Source organism: Schistocerca serialis, chromosome 10 (genome assembly GCF_023864345.2).
Source record: "Schistocerca serialis cubense isolate TAMUIC-IGC-003099 chromosome 10, iqSchSeri2.2, whole genome shotgun sequence".
In the NCBI taxonomy this organism is placed as follows: Eukaryota; Metazoa; Arthropoda; class Insecta; order Orthoptera; family Acrididae; genus Schistocerca; species Schistocerca serialis.
In genome coordinates, this window is record NC_064647.1 from 246,056,522 (window position 1) to 246,082,555 (window position 26,034).

Genomic DNA, 26,034 nt, shown 5'->3' on the forward strand with positions numbered 1-26,034 from the left:
TCTCTAGCAGACAACGATGCCCGCAAGGTAGCCGTCGCGCGAGCCAGCAAGGAAACTTAGAGCGAATCGTGCTCCGTGTGAGACGGGCTTTACAGCACAAAATTGCTTGCATGACCTCTCCTAGGCTCGTGACCATATTGGTTGGACCCTAGATGACTGGAAAATAGTATCCTGGTCAGGTGAGTCCCAATTCAACTTGTCAACAATGCACTATGCAAGCTGGTGGTAGCTCATTAATGGTGTAGGCTGTGTTTGTATGGAATGGACTGTGTTCTCTGGTCCAACTGAGTTGATCATTGATTGGAAATAGTTGTGTTTGGCTACGTGGAGACCATTTTCAGTCATTTATGGACTTCATGTTCCTAAACAAAGATGTCATGTTATGGGGCCACAGTTGTTCTCTATCAGTTTCAGCTTTTTCCAAAGCTGTTTCACAGAGGAAGACTGCACTGTAGTTCCTTCTCTAGATTGTCGCACAGATGACAAAATGGTAGATATCGAAATAGACGACAGAGGGATAGAGAAACAATTAAAATCGCTCAAAAGAGGAAAGGCCTCTGGACCTGATGGGATACCAGTTCGATTTTACACAGAGTACATGAAGGAACTTGCCCCCCTTCTTGCAGCGGTGTACTGTAGGTCTCTAGAAGAGCGTAGCATTCCAAAGGATTGGAAAAGGGCACAGGTCATCCCCGTTTTCAAGAAGGGACGTCGAACAGATGTGCAGAACTATAGATCTACATCTCTAACGTCTATCAGTTGTAGAATTTTGGAACACATATTATGTTCAAGTATGATGACTTGTCTGGAGACTAGAAATCTACTCTGTAGGAATCAGCTTGGGTTTCAAACAAGACGATTGTGTGAAACCCAGCTCGCGCTAGACTCAGAGGGCCATAGACACGGGTTCCCAGGTAGATGCTGTGTTTCTTGACTTCCACAAGGCGTTCGATACAGTTCCTTACAGTCATTTAATGAACAAAGTAAGAGCATATGGACTATCAGACCAGTTGTGTGATTGGATTGAAGAGTTCCTAGACAACAGAATGCAGCATGTCATTCTCAATGGAGAGAAGTCTTCCGAAGTAAGAGTGATTTCTGGTTTGCCGCAGGGGAGTGTCGTAGGACCATTGCTATTCACAATATACATAAATGACCTTGTGGATGACATCGGAAGTTCACTGAGGCTTTTTGCGGATTATGCTGTGGTATATCAAGAGGTTTTAACAATGGAAAATTGTACTGAAATGCAGGATGATCTGCAGCAAATTGACGCATGGTGCAGGGAATGGCAATTGAATCTCAATGTAGACAAGTGTAATGTTCTGCGAATGCATAGAAAGAAAGATCCCCTATCATTTAGCTACAATATAGCAGATCAGCAACTGGAAGCAGTTAATTCCATAAATTGCCAGGATAAAGAAAACTGGCGTTCCACGGATCGGAGCGTGGAATGTCAGATCCCTTAATCGGATAGGTAGGTTAGAAAATTTAAAAAGGGAAATGGATAAGTTGAAGTTAGATATAGTGGGAATTAGTGAAGTTCGGTGGCAGGAGGAACAAGACTTTTGGTCAGGTGAATACAGGGTTATAAATACAAAATCAAATAGGGGTAATGCAGGAGTAGGTTTAATAATGAATAAAAAAATAGGAGTGCGGGTATGCTACTACCAACAGCGTAGTGAATGCATTATTGTGGCCCAGATAGACATGAAGCCCATGCCTACTACAGTAGTGCAAGTTTATATGCCAACTAGCTCTGCAGATGATGAAGAAATTGATGAAATGTATGATGAGATAAAAGAAATTATTCAGGTAGTGAAGGGAGACGAAAATTTAATAGTCATGGGTGACTGGAATTCGACAGTAGGAAAAGGGAGAGAAGGATACATAGTGGGTGATTATGGATTGGGGGAGAGAAATGAAAGAGGAAGCAGTCTGGTAGAATTTTGCACAGAGCATAAGTTAATCATAGCTAACACTTGGTTCAAGAATCATAAAAGAAGGTTGTATACATGGAAGAATCGTGGAGATACTAGAAGGTATCAGATAGATTATATAATGGTAAGACAGAAATTTAGGAACCAGGTTTTAAATTGTAAGACATTTCCAGGGGCAGATGTGGACTCTGACCACAATCTATTGCTTATGCACTGTAGATTAAAACTGAAGAAACTGCAAAGAAGTGGGAATATAAGGAGATGGAACCTGGATAAACTGACTAAACCAGAGGTTGTACAGAGTTTCAGGGAGAGCAAAAGGGAACAATTGACAGGAATGGGTGAAAGAAATACAGTAGCAGAAGATTGGGTAGCTCTGAGGGATGAAGTAGTGAAGGCAGCAGAGGATCAAGTAGGTAAAAAGACAAGGGCTAGTAGAAATCCTTGGGTAACAGAAGAAATATTGAATTTAATTGATGAAAGGAGAAAATATAAAAACGCAGTAAATGAAGCAGGCAAAAAGGAATACAAACGTCTCAAAAATGAGATCAACAGGAAGTGCAAAATGGCTAAGCAGGGATGGCTAGAAGACAAATGTAAGAATGTAGAGGCTTATCTCACAAGGGGTAAGATAGATACTGCCTACAGGAAAATTAGAGAGACCTTTGGAGAGAAGAGCCACTTACATGAATATCAAGAGCTCAGATGGAAACCCAGTTCTTAACAAAGAAGGGAAAGCAGAAAGGGGCTATACAAGGGTGGTGTACTTGAGGACAATATTATGGAAATGGAAGAGGATGTAAATGAAGGTGAAATGGGAGATACAATACTGCATGAAGAGTTTGACAGAGCACTGAAAGACCTGAGTTGAAACAAGGCTCCGGGAGTAGACAATATTCCGTTGGAACTACTGACGGCCTTGGGAGAGCCAGTCCTGACAAAACTCTACCATCTGGTGAGCAAGATGTACGAGACAGGCGAAATACCCTCAGACTTCAATAAGAATATAATAATTCCAATCCCAAAGAAAGCAGGTGTTGACAGATGTGGAAATTACCGAACTATCAGCTTAATAAGTCACAGTTGCAAAATACTATCACGAATTCTTTGCAGACGAATGGAAAAACTGGTAGAAGCCGACCTCGGCGGAGATCAGTTTGGATTCCGCAGAAATGTTGGAATGCGTGAGGCAATACTGACCCTACGACTTATCTTAGAAAATAGATTAAGGAAAGGCAAAGCTACATTTCTCGCATTTGTAGGCTTAGAGAAAGCTTTTGACAATGTTGACTGGAATACTCTCTTTCAAATTCTAAATGTGGCAGGGGTAAAATACAGGGAGCGAAAGGCTATTTTCAATTTGTACAGAAACCAGATAGCAGTTATAAGAGTAGAGGGGCATGAAAGGGAAGCAGTGGTTGGGAAGGGAGTGAGACAGGGTTGTAGCCTGTCCCCGATGTTATTCAATCTGTGTATTGAGCAAGCAGTAAAGGAAACAAAAGAAAAATTCGGAGTAGGTATTAAAATACATGGAGAAGAAATAAAAACGTTGAGGTTCGCCAATGACATTGTAATTCTGTCAGAGACAGCAAAGGACTTGGAAGAACAGTTGAACGGAATGGACAGTGTCTTGAAAGGAGGATATAAGATGAACATCAACAAAAGCAAAACGAGGATAATGGAATGTAGTTGAATTAAGTTGGGTGATGCTGAGGGAAGTAGATTAGGAAATGAGACAAAGTAGTAAAGGAGTTTTGCTATTTGGGGAGCAAAATAACTGATGGTGGTTGAAGTAGACAGGATATAAAATGTAGACTGGCAATGGCAAGGAAAGTGTTTCTGAAGAAGAGAAATTTGTTAACATCGAGTATAGATTTAATTGTCAGGAAGTCGTTTCTGAAAGTATTTGTATGGAGTGTAGTCATGTATGGAAGTGAAACATGGACGATTAATGGTTTGGACAAGAAGAGAATAGAAGCTTTCGAAATGTGGTGCTACAGAAGAATGCTGAAGATTTGATGGGTAGACCACATAACTAATGAGGTGGTATTGAATAGAATTGGGGAGAAGAGGAGCTTGTGGCACAACTTGAGTAGAAGAAGGGACCGGTTGGTGGGACATCTTCTGAGGCATCAAGGGATCACAAATTTAGCATTGGAGGGCAAAAATCATAGAGAGATACCAAGAGATGAATACACTAAGCAGATTCAGAAGGATGTAGGTTGCAGTAAGTACTGGGAGATGAAGAAGCTTGCACAGGATAGAGTAGCATGGAGAGCTGCATCAAACCTCAGGACTAAACACAATATCTGGGAGTACGCGTTAGGAGTGATTTAAAATGGAATGATCACATAAAGTCAATTGTCGGTAAAGCAGATGCCAGACTGAGATTCATTGGAAGAATCCTAAGGAAATGCAATCCGAAAACAAAGGAAGTAGGTTACAGTAGGCTTGTTCGCCCACTGCTTGAATACTGCTCAGCAGTGTGGGATCCATACCGGGTAGGGTTGATAGAAGAGACAGAGAAGATCCAACTCAGAGCAGCGCGCTTCTTTGCAGGATCATTTAGCAATCACGAAAGCGTTACGGAGATGACAGATAAACTCCAGTGGAAGACTCTGCAGGAGAGATGTTCAGTAGCTTGGCACGGGCTTTTGTTGAAGTTTCGAGAACATACCTTCACCGAGGAGTCAAGCAGTATATTGCTCCCTCCTACGAATATCTCGCGAAGAGACTGTGAGGATAAAGTCGGAGAGATTAGATCCCACACAGAGGCATACCGACAATCCTTCTTTCCACAAACAATGCGAGACTGGAATAGAAGGGAGTACTGATAGAGGTACTTACGGTACCCACCGCCACACACTGTCAGGTGGCTTGCGGAGTATGGATGTAGATGAAGAACATTCCGGACAGTTTGAGGGAATGATTTGGCAACCCAGATCACCTGACTCGAATCCCATGAGACTTTTACAATGCACAGTCGAGATGTTCCATAAAAACACGGGAATACTGCCGGATATCAGTAACATTCTGCCTCTGTAGTACTACTACAGTGGCACTCACCTGAAGATGGCCAGAAGACTGCGCTGAAATATCGTGGTAGGACGTTACTGATATCCGGCAGTTCTCCCGTGTTTTTATGGAACAATCAGTACTCCGGGAAAGCTTTAAACATCACACAGTCAAGATGTCAGTTCGTGCGCAATATCCCACACCAGCTACACCTTTGCAGTTATATTGATGGCTGTAGAGGTAACATGGTTGAGTATTTCAGCAGAGGAATTCCAATGACTTCTTGTGTCCGTGCCACGTTGAGCTGGTGCACTACACTGGGCAAAAGGAGGTCCGGGATGATATTGTGAGGTATCCCGTGGCTTTTATCACCTCAGTTTGTAGATCACAGGAAACCGTGGAGATGGGAACAGAAAAAGAATTGTGCACTGTTCAGTCATCATCAGATGGTGATAATGATGTGTAATAAAATAATGTGGAATTTCTACTGCCAGTTCACAATTACAACAACATTTTGTTTACATGGGTTATTTAAACCAACATCTTTAATGGGAAGGACTGCGGTTTTGAGCTTTTGTCATCCCATATAAGTAAGTGACCATAAAAAAGTCTAGTTTGCTGTCTTTGTGTAAATAAATTCACCGTGCGTGGCCACATCACGCTGGCAACTAAAGACAGTAGCTCTGTAGCTGTCAACAGTGGTCATCACCAGAACCGTGAAAGTCTGGGCAAGCCAGGCTAGAAAAAGAGAAAATACTCCACTGTCAGTAGTTCCGTGTGCATCGAGCTGTTTATTCATTTGAGGAACATAGTACATGGGAGGAAGACTGCATCACTGAGGAGTACTGTCATATTATATATTATTGTGAGGAATTAGTTCAGTGTACATAAGGAGTTCGCCATTTGATATATTTTTTTGTCTGAATTTGGATATCGGTTCAGTTCTTTTGGGAATTTTACATTTTTCATATATGACAGCAGATGCCATCCATTGACACATGATGATGGGATTCATGTCAGGTGATGTCGGTAGCCAAATCATTTGCTCGAATTTCCAGAATGTTCTCGAAACACTGTCATGACGGAGCGCCTTCACAGACGTGGCATGAATAAATGTATACACTGATATGCAGAAGTAGCAGCTGTTTGAGACCTCTGTAAAGTATACCACCAGCAAATTATGACCTGTTCTAATCTTGTCTAATATACAATTATGGTAGTTTCTTCTATGTTACTCTTTATTTGTGAAACTCAACTACTTTGGAAAGTGCCTTGCCCTCGTAGACTGCTCAGCTGGGGTTTCTATCTACAGCTTCACATTAAACATTTATATAACCTCACTGATGCATATTGAAAATAGACATTCAGCTCAGTCAAGCTGTGCACCTCGTAACAAGGTGGATTTTTCGACAAACACGCATTTAGTACTGGTTCGTAGTAATATTCCATCACCATCTGTGGGAAGATCACAGTCCTTGTTGAATGTATGGAAAAGTAATGGGACCCTTCTTGTTCTCTACATAGGTAAATTGTCTGACGGACCGGGTGAACAGCTATCTGCCGCTGTTTAGTAATGACGGTGTAGTGAACGAGAAAATGTTGTCATTAAATGGCTATAGGGGAGGAGTCTAGATGACTTAAACAGAATTTTTAGTTGGTGTTCTGAATGCAGAAAAATGTAAGTTAATGTGGATGAGTAGCGAAAAAAGTATGTGATGTTTGAATACAGCATCAGTACTGTGTTGCTTGATGCAGTTACGTCAATTAAATTTCTAGGCATAGTGTTGCGAAGCGATATTAAATGGAATGAACACGTAAGGATGGTAATACAGAAGGTGAATATTTGTCTTTGGTTCGTTGGAAGAATTTTAGGAAAGTGTATCTCATCAACAAAGGAGACTGCGTGTACAACGTTAGTGTGACCTCCTCTTAAGTATTGCTTGAGGGTTTGAGATCCCCACTAGGTCATATTAATGGAAAACGTGGAAGCAGTTCGGACTTGTGCTTCTAGATTTATTACTGGTGGTTTTGATGAACATCATAGTATTATGTAGATGCTTCCAGAATGTAAATAGCAATCTCTGGAGGGAAGACAACGTTCTTTTCACAAAACAATATTGAGATCATTTAGAGAATCATCATTTGTGGTTGATTGCAGAACAATTCTAGTGTTGTCGACGTACATTTTGTGTGAGGACTGCGAAGACAACTCAAGGGAAATTAGGTCTTGTACAGAGGAAAATAGATAGTCAATTTTCCGTCGCTCTGTTCGTGAGTAGAGCAGGAAAAGATATGAGTAGTAGTGGTAAGCAGCTCTGCACAGTACAGTGGTTGTGGAGTATGTATGTAGGTGCAGATGAAAATGAGTGTGTATACAAGAACAAAAACCAATCCAGAATTACCGATTCAGCCATAATTTTCATCAACATAACCCCAGCGGTTGGAGTCTAGAAAACCATTGTGGCACACAGCAATCAGTCTGCACAACAATAATTTCTACCTGCAAGGTGCCAGGAGCAATTAATGGCAGAAGAAAACTTCCTCGATGCATCACCGACCATTTTAAACTCGCTGGGAACGACCAGCAGGTTTTCATCTGTCCCGACAATACTCGTGCATGCTGAATTGGATCAGAACTGACCGGGGTGGATATGAAACTTAAAAATAGTTGTCTAGCATTCTCCACCTGTCATGATACCATAAGCAATAGAATACTCATGTGCATACATCGGGAAAGCTAAAAACCTGCATTTTTCGTCAGGTTTCCGCGTTTTTGTCCGACATCTGTAAGCATAAGAATTCATTGGTCCTGAAGACGCTTCTGCATAATCTTTGATTATCATCTTTACATAACATTCTCTCTGCACTCTTCTCTAGAGTAAGTACTTTTTATGAGCTGCATTACCCCAGAAGAGGGTGTTGCAGGGCAGAATTAAGTGGAGGCATGCAGAGTATGCTAGCAGTCCTGTCTGCAGATCAAGAAAGTGAGACAAGTGTGCTATGTGCATAGCAGGGAGAAATGAATTTACTTTGCAGATCATTTATGCATTCTTAGAACCATCTCAGTTTTTTTACTCGTGGGGGTTCTAAAGTTACATGTCTTCTTATCAGCTAGTCATTGTCTGTGTGTGTACCTATAACACAGTTGTCTTCTTTGTATGGTGGATGAAGTTACTGCTTGTATTTTTCTCTACTATTTTTCATAACATCTTGGTCACAGCCAGACGTCACCCATCTGCTGCCCCGTATTTTTACTCTGTGTCCTCTGCTCCCTTTTTAGCAACAGACCCATTTATTAATTTATTCTATGTAAGGATACTATTTTCCTCCAACTACCTGGAAATTATGTTATTTCTTCATGTAATTTGATGTTATTAAATTTTACAGATGTCCCCAACACAATTGTCGTTACGTGGAGCACTTTAAATAACACTGGCAAATCTGTTGTCGAGTATGGCATCGGTGGCCTCATTTTAGAATCAAAGGGAACATCGAAGATTTTTCAGAGTGCTGGCAGTTTGGAGAGAATACAGTACATCCATAGAGTTGTACTAGCGAATCTCACATGGGACAGTATATACGGTAAGCCAGATTGTTCTCTACCTCTGTACTTACACATTTCGACGCAAATCTCTCGACACTTCATTTTGGGCTCAGAGGTGCCTATATCCCTACAAAATGTCAATCATTCGGTATCAGTTTTGCGAAAACACTGTAAGATGGATGCTGTAAACTTATATCCTACCTTGTTGCAGTGTATCACTGTGGGAACCCAGACTACGGATGGTCGGAACTATTCAGGTTCCGAGTCCCACCCGACCCAGAAGGCTCGGTGCAGTGGGTGCCTTCCCTCGCAGTGTTTGGTGACATGGGTAACGAGAACGCTGTGTCGCTGCCATTTCTGCAGGAGGAGGTGCAGAGGGGAATGTACGATGCCATCATCCATGTCGGTGACTTTGCGTATGACATGAATACGGTATGTTGTTACAGTTATACATTGTGATACAAAAGCAGTGGAGAAAACTGTGCAGTAATCTGGGAAAAATAATTGAAGTTCAGGGATGAAAACTATAAGCTTTATTACTGAAGAAAAAAGTACAACCAGCCATACTTTTGAATTAATGAATGAGTGATTTAATATACTGCACCTATAGCAGTGTGCACATAAAAAGGCAGATGGTGGGTAGATAGACAGCAGCAAGGAGCACTGCCCTCTGTGACATTCCAGCCAGTAGTGCCACGTCTGTACATTGTCCTTACAGATGCACAGAGAACGTTTAGTGTCGATTTTCATTTTAGGTTAGATATTGTAGTGGTTCTTTCCCTGTATTGATTTTTCCTCAGATTGCAGATTTAATGACCATTTTTATAAAAGGCAGCTAACTTTGAAAAAAAGTGATAAGTATGATATTGCAGTGCCTGCATTATTCTGATGATGATGCACTGTGGCGACCACAGCCATTACGAATTACACCAGATGAATTCGCAATTGCGAATAATGACCACGATCGGCTGTAGAATGGAATGGCAACAATGAAAATTTTTGCCGGACCAGAACTCGTACCCAGATTTCCCGCTTATCGCGAGAAGTCACTTTGCCATTTTACTATCCGTGCACGACTCGTGGCGAGACCCAAACTTCCAAATGTCATCAACCGTGCGTCTGTGTGGTTGCCACAGTACATTGTCATCAGAATAACGGAGACACTGCAATATCATATTTATCTGCCGTTACTGGGCACGCGACATTCAAGCACAACGTCTGCTCTGTACAGGAATATACGTAATGGATGTGTGAGTACAGCTTGTAGACATACGGAAGTTTGGGTCTGGTTGTGAGTCGTGCACGGATAGCCAAATGGTACGGTATTGGTCGCGATAAGTGGGAAACCCGGGTTTGGGTTCTGGTCCGGCACAAATTTTCAATGTCTTCATTATTCACAATTGCAATTTATCTGATGTTTACAAAAAGTGATATAGGTTTTCCATCACTATGCATACAGTGTAGTGCAGTTATCTTTTGCTAATATACGAGTATATTTTCTTTCATTAATATTACATTGTGCTTAATAGATCTAGCATGTGTACTTTGTTTATCTTCCATCCTTTTATCATTGAAACAAAAATCAGTTAAAATAATTATTTAGCAGGCATAGTAGTGGGCAGTGGACAAGCTTTAGTTGACTGCAGCACTTGCTAGCTCCACAGGGGAAAAAGATTAGTCCCTATGAAAGCAAAATTAAATGTATTAAAATAATTGTGCGTCAAAAAAACTCATTGTGTATGAATTTTACAATAACTGGATTACAAAGTGTAGTTCAATTTGGCATTACCTGTAATTGCCCCGATGTTGGGAGCACGAAGTTAGTGTCAACAGTTTTGTGACCAATACAGTGTAATGAATGTACTTAGCTGCTATAGTCTTCACGGTGGGTGGAACAATGCAGACATGACAAGTATTACATTAAGAAGCAACAATAGTTTACCAAGCATTTAAATTTATCCGAGGTGAGTCGGAAGCAGAAACAGCAGCCCATTGTGGTGTTCACTCCTTCACTCCAGTGATAGCTTGTCCCCAGGGTAGGCAAGAGCTGGAGGGTAGGCCAAGGAACAGAAATGGAGAGCACACTGGTGCTGCTCCATCTCTTTCTCTGGAGATTGCATCACACACCCTCATTCTAACATGCAAACTGTCAGATGGTAGTGAGGCTTTCCCACACAATTTTCACTTTTTTCCCCAGTAACATAATGTAGCATCCATAATTATAAAGAACTTCACTCTGTTATCAAGGTCTATACATTTTACTAAGTTGAAGAAAAGTTCTATTTCATCCATTGCAGCATAGAGGTGTGCTTAATCCATATGTGAAATGCTGAACGGTGAAATAGCCTAAGGACAAGATGTGGAGGTACGTGTTTGTATCTGTTATGTTTATAATGCCATTGGATAGGTAAAAAATTTACACACCAAGTGAAGGAGTACACACATGTAAAGGTATTTAAATTTGCAAGCTTTCAGAGGCAACATCTCCTTCTTCTGGCAGATAGGTTGAAGGGGAAGGAAGAAGTCTGAAGGGAAAGTACTGGTGAGTTTTAGGAAATGTGGAGCGTTCAAAAATGTAGCCCAGAACCCTGGGTCATGGGGCACTTACTGGACGGGACGATAAGGAAAGACTGGTTCAGTTGTTTTCCTTCACCCTTCTTCCTTCCCCTTCAATGATTCTGCCACTGGCTCCAAAAGCTTGCAGATTTAAATACCTTTATATTTGTGTTATCCTGACAACGCTTGGTGTGTAGATGTTTTATGTATCAAATTACATTATATATTAAAAAATCTGTTGTGTTTATGTCTGACATCACATCAGCTAAGTGATTTTGCTGGCTGTACCAAAGAACGAGATGGAATAGTGATGCAATATTTCTGTAGTGCTGATAATTCCTCCGGACGTTGTTGTTCCTAGTGTAGGCTGTGTCTAAACCTAACAATTTAATTTTTCAACCTAATGCAATATAATTGTCGTCATCATCGTCTTCAACCTAAGACTGGTTTCATGCGGCTTTCCACACTAGTGTCATCCTGTGCAGGCCTCTTTATCTCTACATGGCTACTGTGACCTACAGCCATTTGGACCTGATCACTGTACATAACCCTTGATCTCCCTCTACAGTTATGACCAGCCACACTTACCTTCCAAGCACTCAGTATGTTGGCACTGCCTGAATGAGGTGGCACAGTGCTCAGACACTGGGCATACAGTCATCAGGGCAGTGGTGGCTTCCACATATAAGTTTTCTATTACTTCCTCAAAAGGCTTGAGTCAGAGGGCGGGGATGGTTCCTTTCATCTATATCTACATGATTACTCTGCATTTAACAATCAAGTGTGTGGCAGAGTATTCATTGAACCACCTTCAACTTACTGAAAACTGCTTCCCCAAGAAAATAGTTAAATATACTCGTAAGAAACCTTGTAACAAACCATGGCTTACTAAGGGTATAAAAATATCTTGTAACCGGAAAAGGGAAATGTATCTGACAACAAGAGAGAGTAGTGACCCAGAAACTATCAAACTTTATAAAAACTACTGTGTTATATTAAGAAAAGTTATTAAAAAAAATCCAGAAGTATGTGTATCATGTCTGAAATCAGCAACTTTGATAATAAAATTAAAACAATTTGGAATATTATTAAAAGAGAAACAGGTCAACCAAGAGCACAGGAAGACAGTATTACCATCAAATTGAATGAAAACTTTACGAACAAACAAAAAGTCAGAAGTTGAAAATATTTTTAATAATCATTTTCTAAATGTTGTGGATATAGTAGGATCCAGGTGTTCATTAGAAGATGCTAGGCTGTTAATGGAAGAGGCCATGCCTATGCAATTTGATACAATTGAAATCTCACCCACTTCTCCCTCTGAAATTAGGAAATTAATAAACTTGCTTAAAAGCAAAAACTCACATGGAATTGATGACATTTCCAGCAAAATACAAAAAGCTTGTTCTCAACAGATAAGTAAGATTCTCAGCCACCTGTGTAACAGCTCTCTGGAACAGGGCATTTTCCCTGATAGACTGAAATATGCTATTGTTGTACCTTTGCTGCTGATTTTAAATTTCGGTTTTTTACTGTTTCCTAAGTCACGGGCTGGGTCCTAATTACCATAGAAGTTTTGAGCCGTGCTCGCTGGTGTCTTGGTGTCAGTGGTAGCCTGACAAGATTCATGCACGTTTTTAGTCCTAATGAAAGCAGATGGTAGCCAGTGGTCTTTGAAGACCCAGCAGGTACAATGTGTGCTCAAATTTTATTCCCAGATGATGTTGCTTGGCCACCACTGACCACACGGGGTGTCTGTGTTGACACGCTCTGTGGTACATAGATGTCCAGAACTCGGTCTACGGGTGCAGTAACGTGCCACAGACCACTGTTGTGTGCCCAATGTTATATCCACAGATTAACACCCAACGAACAAACATTTTTATTAGATGGAGCAAGGCCACCGCTTAATTTTACTAAAAGATAAACTTTCTTCGAAAACAAAAGGCTTCTTCTCCTACCAAAATTTTATAACAAGCCAAAGAATATGCCACCTTATTGAATTGAAATATTAGCAACTGAACTGAATTTACGTTCCTTTGCCGGGTTTTCTCTCGACGCTTTCCGGCAGATGCCGAGGAAGTAGACGGGCCCAGAGTCCGGGGTCGATGGCCGACGTGGCACCTGGACGTTCCAGCTGCGTCAAAGTTTCTTCCGGGCGGCAGTCCACAGCGGGTCGAAAGACGCCGGTTTTTCTTTCTTCCGGCTATTTAACATGGTGGCTCCGTCTTCCTCCACTGATTCTGGAGTGACGATTGGTGGCCGTTGGCGATCCCTGACTGGTGGAGGTGATATCATAGTGTGGCTCGTGCGTGTGTGTAGTTTTCGGCTGATTAAATGTTTGGCGGGAACGCTTCTAGCGCCGGCTGGCGGAGCGTGCCGGCACTAAGTTGCCGGCGCCGCTTAACTCTGCCGCAGTAGCCGACCGTTGCATTTGTGTGGCTGTGCACGCCACAGCACCCAACATATGCAGCAATCCAACAATATGCCCATCCCACTTCCAACAGTTCCACAGTATGAACCCGTGCAAATGGCTAAACCTGTTCAACAGGAGTGTGCACTTGACTGTGGAGTGTGGCTGTACCCTAGAATGAATGTTGCAAATAGTGTTCATTACTAAACTCAACACATTTACTGCCTGCAGAGTCAAAACACTGGGTACACAGACAGGCCTCCTGATCGCCGACAATGACGACAAATAAATCACCCCTCATTATGCACATATCATACCCTGGTTCAAGTGAACACAGTCCTTGAAGGAGTAATATTTTTTTCCTGCAACGTAGTTCTCACTGCCATTGTGTTTCAATTCATTACACATCTTCCTCCAGAATGTCCTTTATAAGTGCACCCTTTATATTAGCAGCTTGAATAGTGTGACACGATAATACTTACACAAACTTTAAAATACCTTGTAATTAGGGGGATGTGTGGCTTTTGTTCCACATTTGAATATGTACTCCAAAATTAATTATTAAAGTTTGAACTGTTTGTGTCTGCCTAATCTTAGTAAATCTTTTCTCGGAGAAAACTCTCTGCTTTGGAAATTTTATGCTTTGCATGTCAAAATATCAGTTTCCTTAAACAGTCACTTCACTCAAAACATATTACACATTAAATTTAAAAGCACGTAATTAAGATAAAGACTGTTAAGCTAGATTTTGGTGGTACTAAATTTCAAAGGATTAAAGAAATTTTAGTCCTTTTTGTGCCCAAATGAGAAAATATTTACATATGGTGATATAGTTTCTTACATCAAGAGCTACAGTCATATTGATGGCACAAGTTTTCCACATTCCACGGCCTTTTTTACTCGAGACAGCAGGTCACCCATTATATCAGGACTGTCATATCAGGTGTTTATGCATGTTTTTAAGTGACATATGAAAAACTTCGTAACGCATTAATTGTTCATTTGACTTTCAGGAAAATGGGACAGTTGGTGACGAATTTATGAATCAGATACAACCTGTTGCTGCGTATGTTCCGTACATGACTTGCCCCGGAAACCACGAAGAGGCGAAGTAAGTTGCGAGGAACACATTTGTTTATTCATTTCATTATTTTATTCCTGATGTGGGGTAGGGGGATTTACCTACCAGCTGCATGGTGCAGGAGAGATGAAGACAAATCTAAAAAGCAAAATTGTACATTTTACTTTTAAAATTCTTTGAAATTTATGTAGCTTGAGAAAGAAGACGATAGGAACTAGTAGTAGTGCGAGTGATGAAACACACTGGGATATCTTGTAACAGTTACCTAGACACTAGGAGGAGCAGTTGAGGGGAGAAAAAAATTGCACTGAACAGACAAAAGTTTAGACTCGGAAGCAGATTATTATCTAAGCTGTTGGGTGTAGAGATATAGATGTTCATTCATTCACACATTGTGCTCCATAAATCCTATTATAGCAGGGCAGAGTGCAAAAACCAGCATATGGAGGCAGAAGAGCAATTCTCCTGGTTGTCAGGATGGCATTTGAGTCTGCCACCTGAGTGTGGTGGGTTCGACGGGTCAGTGAAGACTGCAGGAGTCCGTTGGAGGACTAAGGTGGCTGCAGCAAGACAGACGTCACTCCTGAAAACTCTTTATTGTTCCAGAGCGCTAGAGCAGCTACAGGTGCGTGCCCTCATCAAGTGGCACAACGTAGCATTGATCCGGAGTGTCTGTGCTGCGTGGTGTGGTCAGGCATCAATCTCTGCCTTGCACGAAGTGACACTGCACTGTGGTGTGTGATGTGTGGAGTAGGCGTCAGGGTGGCTGTTGGACGGAGCTGATGCACCAGGTGCCGAGACAGCAGCTCCCGATTGAGGTCTCCGTGGCTCATCCAGTGCTGGCTGCCAAAGTGTGTAGTGCAGCATCGTACATATGGGGCGAGCCGAACTCTAGATCTCAGCAGTCAATCAGTAAAGTGGCTTCCAGTTACAGTTGCCATCTGTAACCTCTGACCAGTGGCTCAGTCAGTGCTTGTAAGTACGACTGGGTCAGCGTTCGGCTTTCTGACGGCAAAGGAATGCACTGCTGATTGGCACAGTGTGGGTTATTTGGAGAGTCTTGAATGTCTTGCTACAATGATGCATATTCTCCAGGTTAGGTGTGTCATCATCCGAGACCTTCAGGATCATAATTGGAACACCATGTCCTGAATTTCCTCAGTGTCACATTACTTTGGCCATTCCACAACATGACTGTGAAGGGGAGTTTTCTGGGAAGCGAATGAGAACTTAATATATTAACAGGCAAAAGCAGCTAATGCTGACTACATCTGTAAAAGTATACTGATAACAAACTATGACTAGTGCTGATGAACTCACACTGTGAGTTACTGTAATTTCGTGTGGAGTACTTTGTATAATTTTTGAAAGACATCATTATCTCCGTTGACTGTGTGAGGTTCTTTAAAATATCCTACATGACTATGAAACCTGATCATGAGAAGTTAATCAGCTACATTGGAAAAACCCATTTTTCATCCTGATCAACCAATACCTTCATTCAGTCAAGTTGTGCCATAAATTTCTTTTCTCCCCAGTTCAAATAAGTAATCAGTATCCCTTCATCAGTGACCTTGTCTACCCTTGTAGTCTTCATCATTCTTCTGCGGCCCGACATTTCAAAAACTTGCATTCTGCTCATCTTCTACATTTCACCTCTTTCAATTTATCCATTTCCTGTCTCGTAATTCCCTACTCGAAGGTAGTTAGTGAAGTGATAAGCAGAGCGAATGAATACCAACTGCCTCTCTGCATTGCCTTTGTTGACTTTGAAAAGGCATTTGACTTCGTTAGCCACGTAGCTGTCCTCCAAGCTTTGAGTGAGCAAGGAGTGGGAGCAGCATACATTGAAGTGCTCAGCAAAATCTACGAGAATTCTTCAGCTTATGTTAACACCGGCGGATCAACTCGAGAATTCCGCATCGTGAGGGGTGTCGAGCAAGGCGATCCCATCTCCCCAAAACTGTTCTCTGCTGTATTGGAAATGGCTATGTCAAAGCTGAGCTGGGAAGGTAAGGGAATTAGAATTAATGGAAGAAGGCTTACCAACTTGAGATTTGCTGACGATATTGCCTTACTGGCCAAAGACTTCGCAGAGCTCCAAAACTCAGTTACAGATCTTGCATCGGAATGTCAGCTGGTTGGAGATGTGAAAGTCAAGGACAGTCTACTAGAAGAGGTCAGTGAATATGTCTACCTCGGCCAGATTATAAATACGAAGGGAGACATAAGGCCAGAAATCTGTCGACACATCGAGCTCGGCTGGCAAGCATTTGGGAAGAATTCAAAAGTATTCAGATCAAAAATGCCAGTAAATCTGAAGAAAGCAGTATTTGATCAATGCATTCTTCCTGTGACGACGTACGGCTGCGAGACACGGACACTTAACTCATTCACAAAAGGGAAACTTAGGACAGCACAGAGAGCTGTGGAGAGATCAATGCTGGGCTATACAAGAAAAGACAGGAAAAGGGCAGATGACATCCGGTCTGTGACGAAGGTTAACAACATTTCAGAGACAGTAGGTTCCTCGAAATGGCAGTGGGCTGGCCATGTCGCGAGAAGAAAAGACGACAGGTGGACGAAGCTAGTACTGGAGTAGAGTCCGAGAGAGCACCGGAGGCCTAGAGGAAGACCACCGGACAGATGAGACAGAGACATCGAGGAGGTCGCTGGTGACACCTGGCAGAGAACTGCCCGAGACCGTCCCACTTGGAGAAGACTGCTGAAAGCCTACCTGAATCCACGACTCGAAGGGGCCACATCATCTAATGATTGAATTGGCTGATGATGACTTCCCTACTGTACTGCAATTTCTTAATTTTTAATCTACAGTTCTTTTCTAGTAAATTATGGACAGAATCTACATCTGCTCTGCAAAATGCCTAAATTTTCACCTCCCTTAACTACCTTCTCCTTGTTGTTCGTAGTATCTTACCTGTGTTCCTATTTTCTTATCCATTGTTAGACCTATTCTTCTATTAAACCTATTTGATTTTGCCTCGATAACCCTGTTGTCACCTGACCACAAGAACTCTTACTCCTGCCACCTTACTTCGGTGCATGTAACCTTACACTATCCGTTCCCCTTTTTAAATTGTCTGACCTATCTAATTCATCAAGGGACATAACATTTCACACTTTCAGCACCAATGATCCAGGTTTTGTTCCAGGTTATTCCTTCGCTCACCGTATTTGCGTACCACAGCATTGGGAAATACGTACTGTTATTCTTAATGGATGCGTAGGGACCAAACTGATAGTGTGGAGACAGTTTCCTACTTTCTGGGTTGACACACCCGTCCTCGTTGCCTCCGAGAAGGCAGCTTGCAGTTCTTCACAGTATCACTATTTGTAGGTAGTGCCCGTCAGTTGGTGTGAGGCGGGTCTTCAGTGTTTTGTGTCTCGCAGAAGACTTGACGTTTACATCGTGTCACTCTTGTGTACGGCAGTTCTATTAATGAACTTCGTGTACTGGAAGCTCTGCTTGGTGTAAAGTGACAGTGCGTATGTGTGGGTGGGTGAGAGGTCAGAGCTTGAATTGACCCTTCAAGAAATGTTGACAGAGTTCAAAGAAGTTCGTGTGGTACCTTGGCATGGTGCGAGCCACTTTGGTGACTCGTGTGTTCTTAAAACCGATAACACCCAGTTTTTTCACAGCTCTCTGTTTTCTCTGGATGTTCGTACATCCGAGTACTAACTGGGTCCGTCCGACATTGTTTAACTTCAGTGTTTGGGCAGGAACTCGTGTTACTGATATGGTGAGATTGTTGGCTGTTGACAAACTGAAGAATGTACACGTGTCTGGTTCACAGTTGCAGACTGATATACACTAGAATGGTCTCAACATTAATAAGCTGTTTATCAGATAGGATCAGTAACATTATAAGTTGTTGACTGGTGATTCTAATCTGTATAGGAAAAGATTTGTTTCACAACCATAATTAAACACAGAATTTCTATCTGGAATAATGAATGGCACTGTTTAATAATGAGAACCTTGGCTGTAGTACAGTTATAAAGCAGCAGCAGCCAGTCACAAGCACAGTTTAAAAAAGTTTGACTCAAACTATTACCAGTTTCAGATTTATTACAAATCCATTTTGGGATAGTCCTTACAGATTTCCTTATGTCTTGCTGGGGTCCTTTTTTGTATGTGTTACTGGTTTTGTACACTAAGATCAACAAAAAGTTTTTTTTTTATCATAATACAATAAACTTATGAGAGATTTTTTGTTTGATCTTCATGGAAACATTTGTGAAATGATTTTAAAATTAATAAAACATGAAATGTAATGAACACTTACGTGGTGGATATTTCAGCACAACAAATTCATCCTGTATATCTGTTATGTATTTTAAAGTAAACACATTTTTGCAGATGCGCTCTGTGGGTGTTATTTAATTCCCAGGAAACTGCTGTAACAGCTAATCATTTACAAAACGTGGCCCAGCTTCACATGAGTAACAAAAAAAATAGTTTCAAAGTTGTTGGAGTAGTAAGAATGTTGGGTTACAAATGTGCATGGGCACTGTAAAATATGCCTCTGTTAGAACAGTGAAATTAAAGAGTCGAAAAGAGATACAAAATTATGTACAGTAAATTATAATATGTCATTCAATAGAATTTCACAAATATTGTATATAAACAATGAAAGGTTTTTAGGTGTGAGCTGTGTAATCAGATCGAGTGTTTGTTAAATTTAATCAGATCTAATGTTTGTTACATTGTGCACAGATAAGACATTTGTGCATTGAATATGGGCATTAGATGATGAACACTGTGTAAACTAAAGAGCACAATAGAACATGTTATGTTTTCTGCTTCTTTTTTGCTACATTGATGAAACTGGGTATGAATATTGAATCTAAAGTTCCATTCTGTAAGACAAACAGTATTATGACATTTTTTACATTGATTGGGCAATTATAATTTAAGATATGCTGTAATGTTAGTACATTGAAGAGAATCAATGTTGAACTTGGGCATTACAAGACCGACAACGTGTACAGGAGAAAAGCACAGTAAGATACGTTTTCTTGTTGTAGTGATAAAACGAAATTCGAACACCCAATATAAAGTTCCATTCTACATTAAACATAATTGTCTGATATATTTTACTGATTGGGCAGTTATAAAGGAAAAAATAAGCTGTACCAGACTATGAATACCATGTAAATGTGATTTTTTTTTACAGTGAAGATATAGGTAGTTTATATTGGCAAAATATTTTTTCTTTTGAAATGAAACACCATTGAAGGTGTACTACGGCTATATTGCACTGTGGCAGTATTATGCTGGTTTAAAAGGTAAAAAGACCTCTCGGAAGTTATTTAGGCAGGTAGCTGACTGTTTGCTCACTCAGTATTAGATCAGAGAAGGTATTCTTACATCTTGAAAAGTCTTTGTGCCACCCATATCTGTAAGCAGTTTTGTATATATTTCCAAACATCAGAACGTCTGCCATTCCAGATAATTCTGACATTCGTAACCGTTCATCCAATATGGCCTGCCTGCAAACTGCAGGTTATTTCCTATCAATTTTTGACTGTATGATTATTTTCTGCAAGTTGGATGGCAAAGGCTGGTTTGCTTAAGCTATTAAATCAAACGGCACCAAGGTGTTCTTTAAACATTGTTTCAAAAGTTGTACCTGTTTAGTTAATGTAGAGTTTGGGACGGTTATTACGGTTCAGTTTATAAATTCCTGTGTTAATTTTTTTGAAAAAAAGGGGGGTATTAATTTTGTGGGAGTGCTTGTACTAATTTTTGTCGAGGTTTATTTTTGGTGGGAAAGCTGATTTTGACATTCTTCTTTTCAAAAAAGAGTAAATAACAAGATAAATTACAATAAGAATTATTGTATTATAACACTAAAGTATTTATATCTAAATAAAACTGCCTACACAGAAAAATTACTCCCCTCAGAAAATACGAAGTAGTTGTGGACCTCTATATACAAAAGACTATTGATTTATCTAGTTGGCTGTTCTCTGTGGTTTATCATAATTATTGTGATCTCTCACTGTGACATTGTACGTACTTGTCAGATGTGTTACAAATCTAATATACATTCACAGAGAAAAAATACCGGAAATCTCGGGATAAATGGTCACAAGATTTTTGTGCCTGAATACATCATTCCTTTCTGTGCTATACTAAGACTGACTGATGGATAATGTGAGTCATTTCTCTTTCTAGTATTATACTTATGAATTTTACTGTTGTTAAGCTGATATTGATTGTTGACAATAAACTTCACAATGGAGTAAATGTGATAAGACTGTTAGCTGTATGCCTAACTGTTTCACGAGCTGTCTACAAGAGATTGTGATGTGTTCGCAACACATTATCCTTATTACATGATTCTGTGCAATGAAAATTTTCTTCCTTCAGTTAAGAGTTTACTCAGGATAAGAAACAGTTATACATTAGTGAATGAAATCAGGAAAAGTGAGTCAACTTTCCGACATTTTTATCTACAAAGGCTGCTATAACCTATAATGCAAAAGTTGCTTAGTGTAGACTGTTAAGAAATGTTCTTTACATTGAATCAGTCGGAAAAATAAACTTATCAACATGTTGAAGGTTGTTGGCAGCTTACAGGAATCACAGTGTGGGTGGCAGACATTTGTATGTTGGTGGCAGAACGTGCAAGGCCATTCTTATACAGCTGCAAGGCCATAGTGGAATGCTGAAGGTGATGACATGGCAGAGAAATTTTATATTTCACTGTTGCTGTTGCGAGACTGATGGAATCCTGCAACGAATGGACTGAAAACTGCTCTCTGAACAGTAAACCATTGATGCTCTGGCTGATTGATGTCCAAGCTTTGCCATGACAGCAGCATGAACAGTGCTTTGTCCAGTTAAGGGATATTCAAAGTTGTGTGCTGGGTGGGTACTGAAAATGCTTACCAATCTGTACAAAGAGCCAAACATTCAAGCAGACAAGTGTTTTTGGACCACTCTCAACAAGATGGAGCTAATTTCTTTTCCCGCATTGTTATGGGTGTGTAGCTGCGGATATTCTCCACCAGCACAGAATCAAAGCAACAGTCATTGCAGTTGCACCAATCAACTTCACCAAATCCTGAAGTTGGCAAATGATGGCTACTGTTTTCTGCGATGAAAGTGGTATTCTTATGATTACGTTCAGGAAACATGGATCAACCATTACAGCTGAAGTATACTGCAAAATGCTGACTGAGATTCACCATTCTGGATAGTCCTCATCCAGCACAACAAAACGTGTCAAAGCACCATTGCCCGCACTAGGAGTTAGGGTTGGCATTTACCATTTGGAAGTTTTTGACCGCGCACCCTACAGGCCCGACCTAACAACCAGCGACTGCTCTCTCTCTCTTTCTGCTTCTGAAGCAGTGGCACTGTAGGCAATAGTTTTAAGGCAATGGTCGACCCAAAAGGCTGCCATTGTCTACTGGTTCACTTGTTAGACAGAGAACTTCTAATGCAGAGTGATTGAGCAAGGTAGTGCAACATAACAAAAAGTATTAAGTTTATGGGAAACGAAAAAGTCAATAAAAGCTTTTATGAACACATGCCTTTCTTACGTTTTGAATGCATCTCATAAATGACATTCAATGCTTTATAAAATAGTGTGTTCTTGTATGATATGTCCATTTGAAATAATTTGCATTTCCCTCCAGCAGGTGAAGTTAGACTGTCAGATATCATCTATTTCTACAAGTAAAACACTGCTATTCACTCCATGGTCATATGCAGACTGGCAGCCATTGACTGCAGTCCTTAATGTTGCAGCAACTTCAGTGAATACCGTGCACGCTTCTCAATGCCAGGAGACACGGAGGGACTTTTCTACAGTTTCAACATGGGGCCTGTCCACTTTGTCTCCATATCGACAGAAGTTTACTATTTCCTGGAGTATGGCTTGAAAGTTCTGGCAAATCAGTTTGAATGGCTGCTGAATGATTTGAAGGTAAGATTTTTAAGGTTTTACATGTGACATTGTAATTTTGTCAGAGGCAGTAAAGTACTTGGGAAAGCAACTGGACACTGTGTGCAGTGTCTTCAGAAGAGATTATAAGATTAACATCGACAGAAGTAGAGTGATGGTACTGGAGTGATGTCTCATTTAGTCAGGAGACGGTGAAGGAATTAATTAGAAAATGAAGTACTAAATGTAACAGACAAGCTTTGTATTTTGGGGAGATACCAGGAAAACTTTTCCTAGTATAAAAGAATTTGTTAACATCTATTATAAATTTAAGTGTTCTGAAGTCTTTCTAAAGGTTCTTGTCTAGTGTGTAGCCTTGTATGAAAGTTAAACATTGACAGTAAGCAATACAGGTAAAAAGACAGTGGCAGCTTTTGAACTGTGGTAGTACAGAAGAATGCTTTACATCAGATGGGTACAGGAGAGATTGACAGACAGACAGTCTAGCAGTTTTCGGAAAACTGTCTTGGGCAGCTAGTTTGCAGCCTAGACACATTGGAAACATTTTAGATCTTGTAGCTATAAACGGGCTTCACACGATCTACGGTCTCAGTGTAGAGTCAGGAGTTAGTGACATGATCATAGTGATAATGGTTGCTGACGTTAACATCAGTGAAGGAGGCTAGAAGAGTGTTTTTGCTAGAAAGAGCAAATGAGCAGTTGTTAGCATCGTGCTTAGACAGTGAACTGAAATCATTCAATTCCAGTTTGATGGACATAGAGAAATTTTGAGCAAAGTTTAAATGAATGGTAAATTGTGATGCAGAGAAGCATGTGGATTAAGGAAGGAAAAGACCCACTGTTGTTTAACACTGAGATTCAGAAAATGCTGAGGAAGCAAAGACTGTTGCATTCTCGGTTCAAAAGAGGATGCACAAATGATGACAAAGGTTAGTAGAGATTCTTGTGTCTGTAAAAAGATCTATACATGAAGCATAGAACTACTACCACTGTCATACCTCAGCAAAATATGTGGCCGAGAACCCGAGAATATTCTGGTTCCATATAAAATCGCTATAGTGGCCTAAGTCTTCTATCCAGTCACTCGACCAGTCCGATGTGGCAGTAAAAAATAGCAAAAGGAAAGCCGAAGTTTTAAATTTCGCTCTTAAGAAATGGTTCACGTTGGAGAATCGTATAAACAGACTCCCGTATGGACCACATAGTAATAGGCATCCCTGGCATAAACAAACAACTGAGAGAGTTGAAAACATATAAGTCACCATGTCCAGATGGAATCCTAATTCAGTTTTACAAAGAGTACTCTGGGGCATTGGATCCTTACATAGATTGCATTCGTCATGAAACTCTCGCCCAGTGCAAAGTTCCTAGTGATTGTAAAAAGGTGCAGGTGGACTCCTACATACAAGAAAGGTGAAAGAATGTAACCACAAATTTATAAATCAATATCTTTAACATCGGTTTGCTGCAGAGTTCTGGAACATATTCTCAGAATGAATATAATAAATTCCCTTGAGATCAGATAGCTTCTATCCAAACATCAGCACAGTTTTCCAGTGTCATTTGTGCGGAACTCGGCTTTCCCTTGCATGACGTCCTTTAAATCTTGGACAAAGGACAAAAGGCACATTCCATATGTCTAGATTTCCAGAAAGTGTGCCCCGTTGCAAAGTATCAGTGAAAGTATGAACTAATGGAATAGGTTCCCAGATATGAGAATGGCTTGAAGACTTCTTGAATAATAGAACCCAGTGTTGTCCTTGATGGTGATTGTTCATCAGAGGCAAGGCTATCGTGACGAGTGCTTCAAGGAAGTGTGATAGGACCACTATTATGTATATAGAAAGTAAGTGATCTGGCAAACAGGGTCGGCAGCGATCTGCTGCTATTTGTCGACGATACTGTGGTGTACGGGAAGGTGACAATGCTTAGTGACTATAGGGTGATACAGGCTGACTTAAACAAAATTTCTAGTTGGTGTGGTGAAGGGTAGCTTGTTTTAAATGTAGAAAAATGTTAGTTAATGCGGATGAGTAGGAAAAACAAATCCATAACTTTTGAATACAGCATTACTCATAGTAGTGTTTTACTTGTCACAGTCATATCATTTAAATATCTGGGCATGACATTCCAAAGCGATATGAAATGGAACACGCATGTAAGGACTGTAGTAGGATAGACCAATGACTGACTTTGGTTTATTGGGAGAATTGTAGAAAAGTGTGGTTCATCTGTAAAGTAGACTCACCTATTCTTGAGTATAGCTCAAGTGTTAGGGATCCTCACCAGGTCGAATTAAAGAAGCCACCATAGAAATTCAGAAGTGGGCTGCTAGATTTGTTAATGATAGGGTTGATCAACAAGTCAGTGTTACGGAGATGCTTTGGCAGCTCACATGGGAATCAATGGAGGAATAAAACATTCTTTTTTACGGAACACAGATAAAATTTGGGGAACCACCATCTGAGGTGAACTGCAGAACAGTTCTAGTGGTGGCAACATACATTTTGTGTAAGGGACACTGAAACCAGAAAGTAGGGTTTGTATGGAGACATACAGACTGTTGTTTTTCCCTCTCTCTATTTGCGAGTGGAACAGGGAAGCAAATGACTAGTAGTGGTACAGTACCCTCCTCCACGAAATGTGCAGTTCCTTGTGGAGTTAACATGATGATCATCAATAAAACTGACAAGCTGCAGGGACAGATTCCTGACCTGAAATGGAAGAAAAAAGGTCCTATGAACATATATCCGAAAACAGAAGGTGTGCCTATAACAACAAAAAATCGTTCAGGAACACAGTACAGAGCTGCAGTAAATCCGCATCACAACAGATGTTCAGAGTGGCCTCCATGTAGCGGTTTTCGTGCAGGAATACAAATAATCACATTTCAGCTCGCACTATGTTGGTGGCCCACTTGCCTGGAGCTTGTACTAGGGTTCGTCTCAATATTCTGTAGAACCCGGTTCTCCAAATTTGATGTGTGCACTGTCTGCTGCGTCAGTGCACGTTTGTCTGTCTGAAAGGACCCGTGATGACACAAACATCCGAAAAAGGGTTGATGTGTTACGTAATGTGGTTGATGTTGGTGAGGGTACTTGTTTTGGTTTGGCCGTGCTGCCTCTCGACCGTTTCCTTGTGCTCAGTCATCCACAAACACCATCTCCATGTGTTCCTGACAGAATACGAACGATTCTGCAGCTTACAGTATGCTGCATCAATCACAAAGGCTGCAACACAAGGCACATTGTCAGAGGAACTGTCATTCGTCAGCGCCATGTACTGTGGCAATGAGGAACTTTCACAGATGTTCTTAGGACCTTTTGTACTGTGGCAATGAGGAACTTTCACAGATGTTCTTAGGACCTTTTTTCCTCCAGTTCAGGTCAAGCCCATCCCTGCAGTTTGTTGGTTTTATCAATTTTCACTCAGTATATGTAGATGTTGATGTAGGTGTAGACTTCAAGTACCTAATGAGATGGTACTGAAGTGAAATGAGGCAGTAAAAGAAAATGACACAACTTGACTGTTGCCTAAAGAAGGCA

General features: G+C 40.8%; 1 protein-coding gene across 1 annotated transcript in view; it reads left to right on the forward strand.

Annotated features, from left to right (window-relative positions):
- LOC126424810 (acid phosphatase type 7) overlaps positions 1-26,034 on the forward strand; it is a 110,847-nt gene that overhangs the window by 15,263 nt on the left and 69,550 nt on the right. Inside the window, exons 2-5 of the mRNA XM_050087601.1 lie at positions 8,343-8,537; positions 8,711-8,931; positions 14,482-14,579; positions 22,333-22,510. Of these exons, the coding sequence (XP_049943558.1) occupies positions 8,343-8,537; positions 8,711-8,931; positions 14,482-14,579; positions 22,333-22,510 (692 nt within the window). The remainder of the gene's footprint in view (positions 1-8,342; positions 8,538-8,710; positions 8,932-14,481; positions 14,580-22,332; positions 22,511-26,034) is intronic.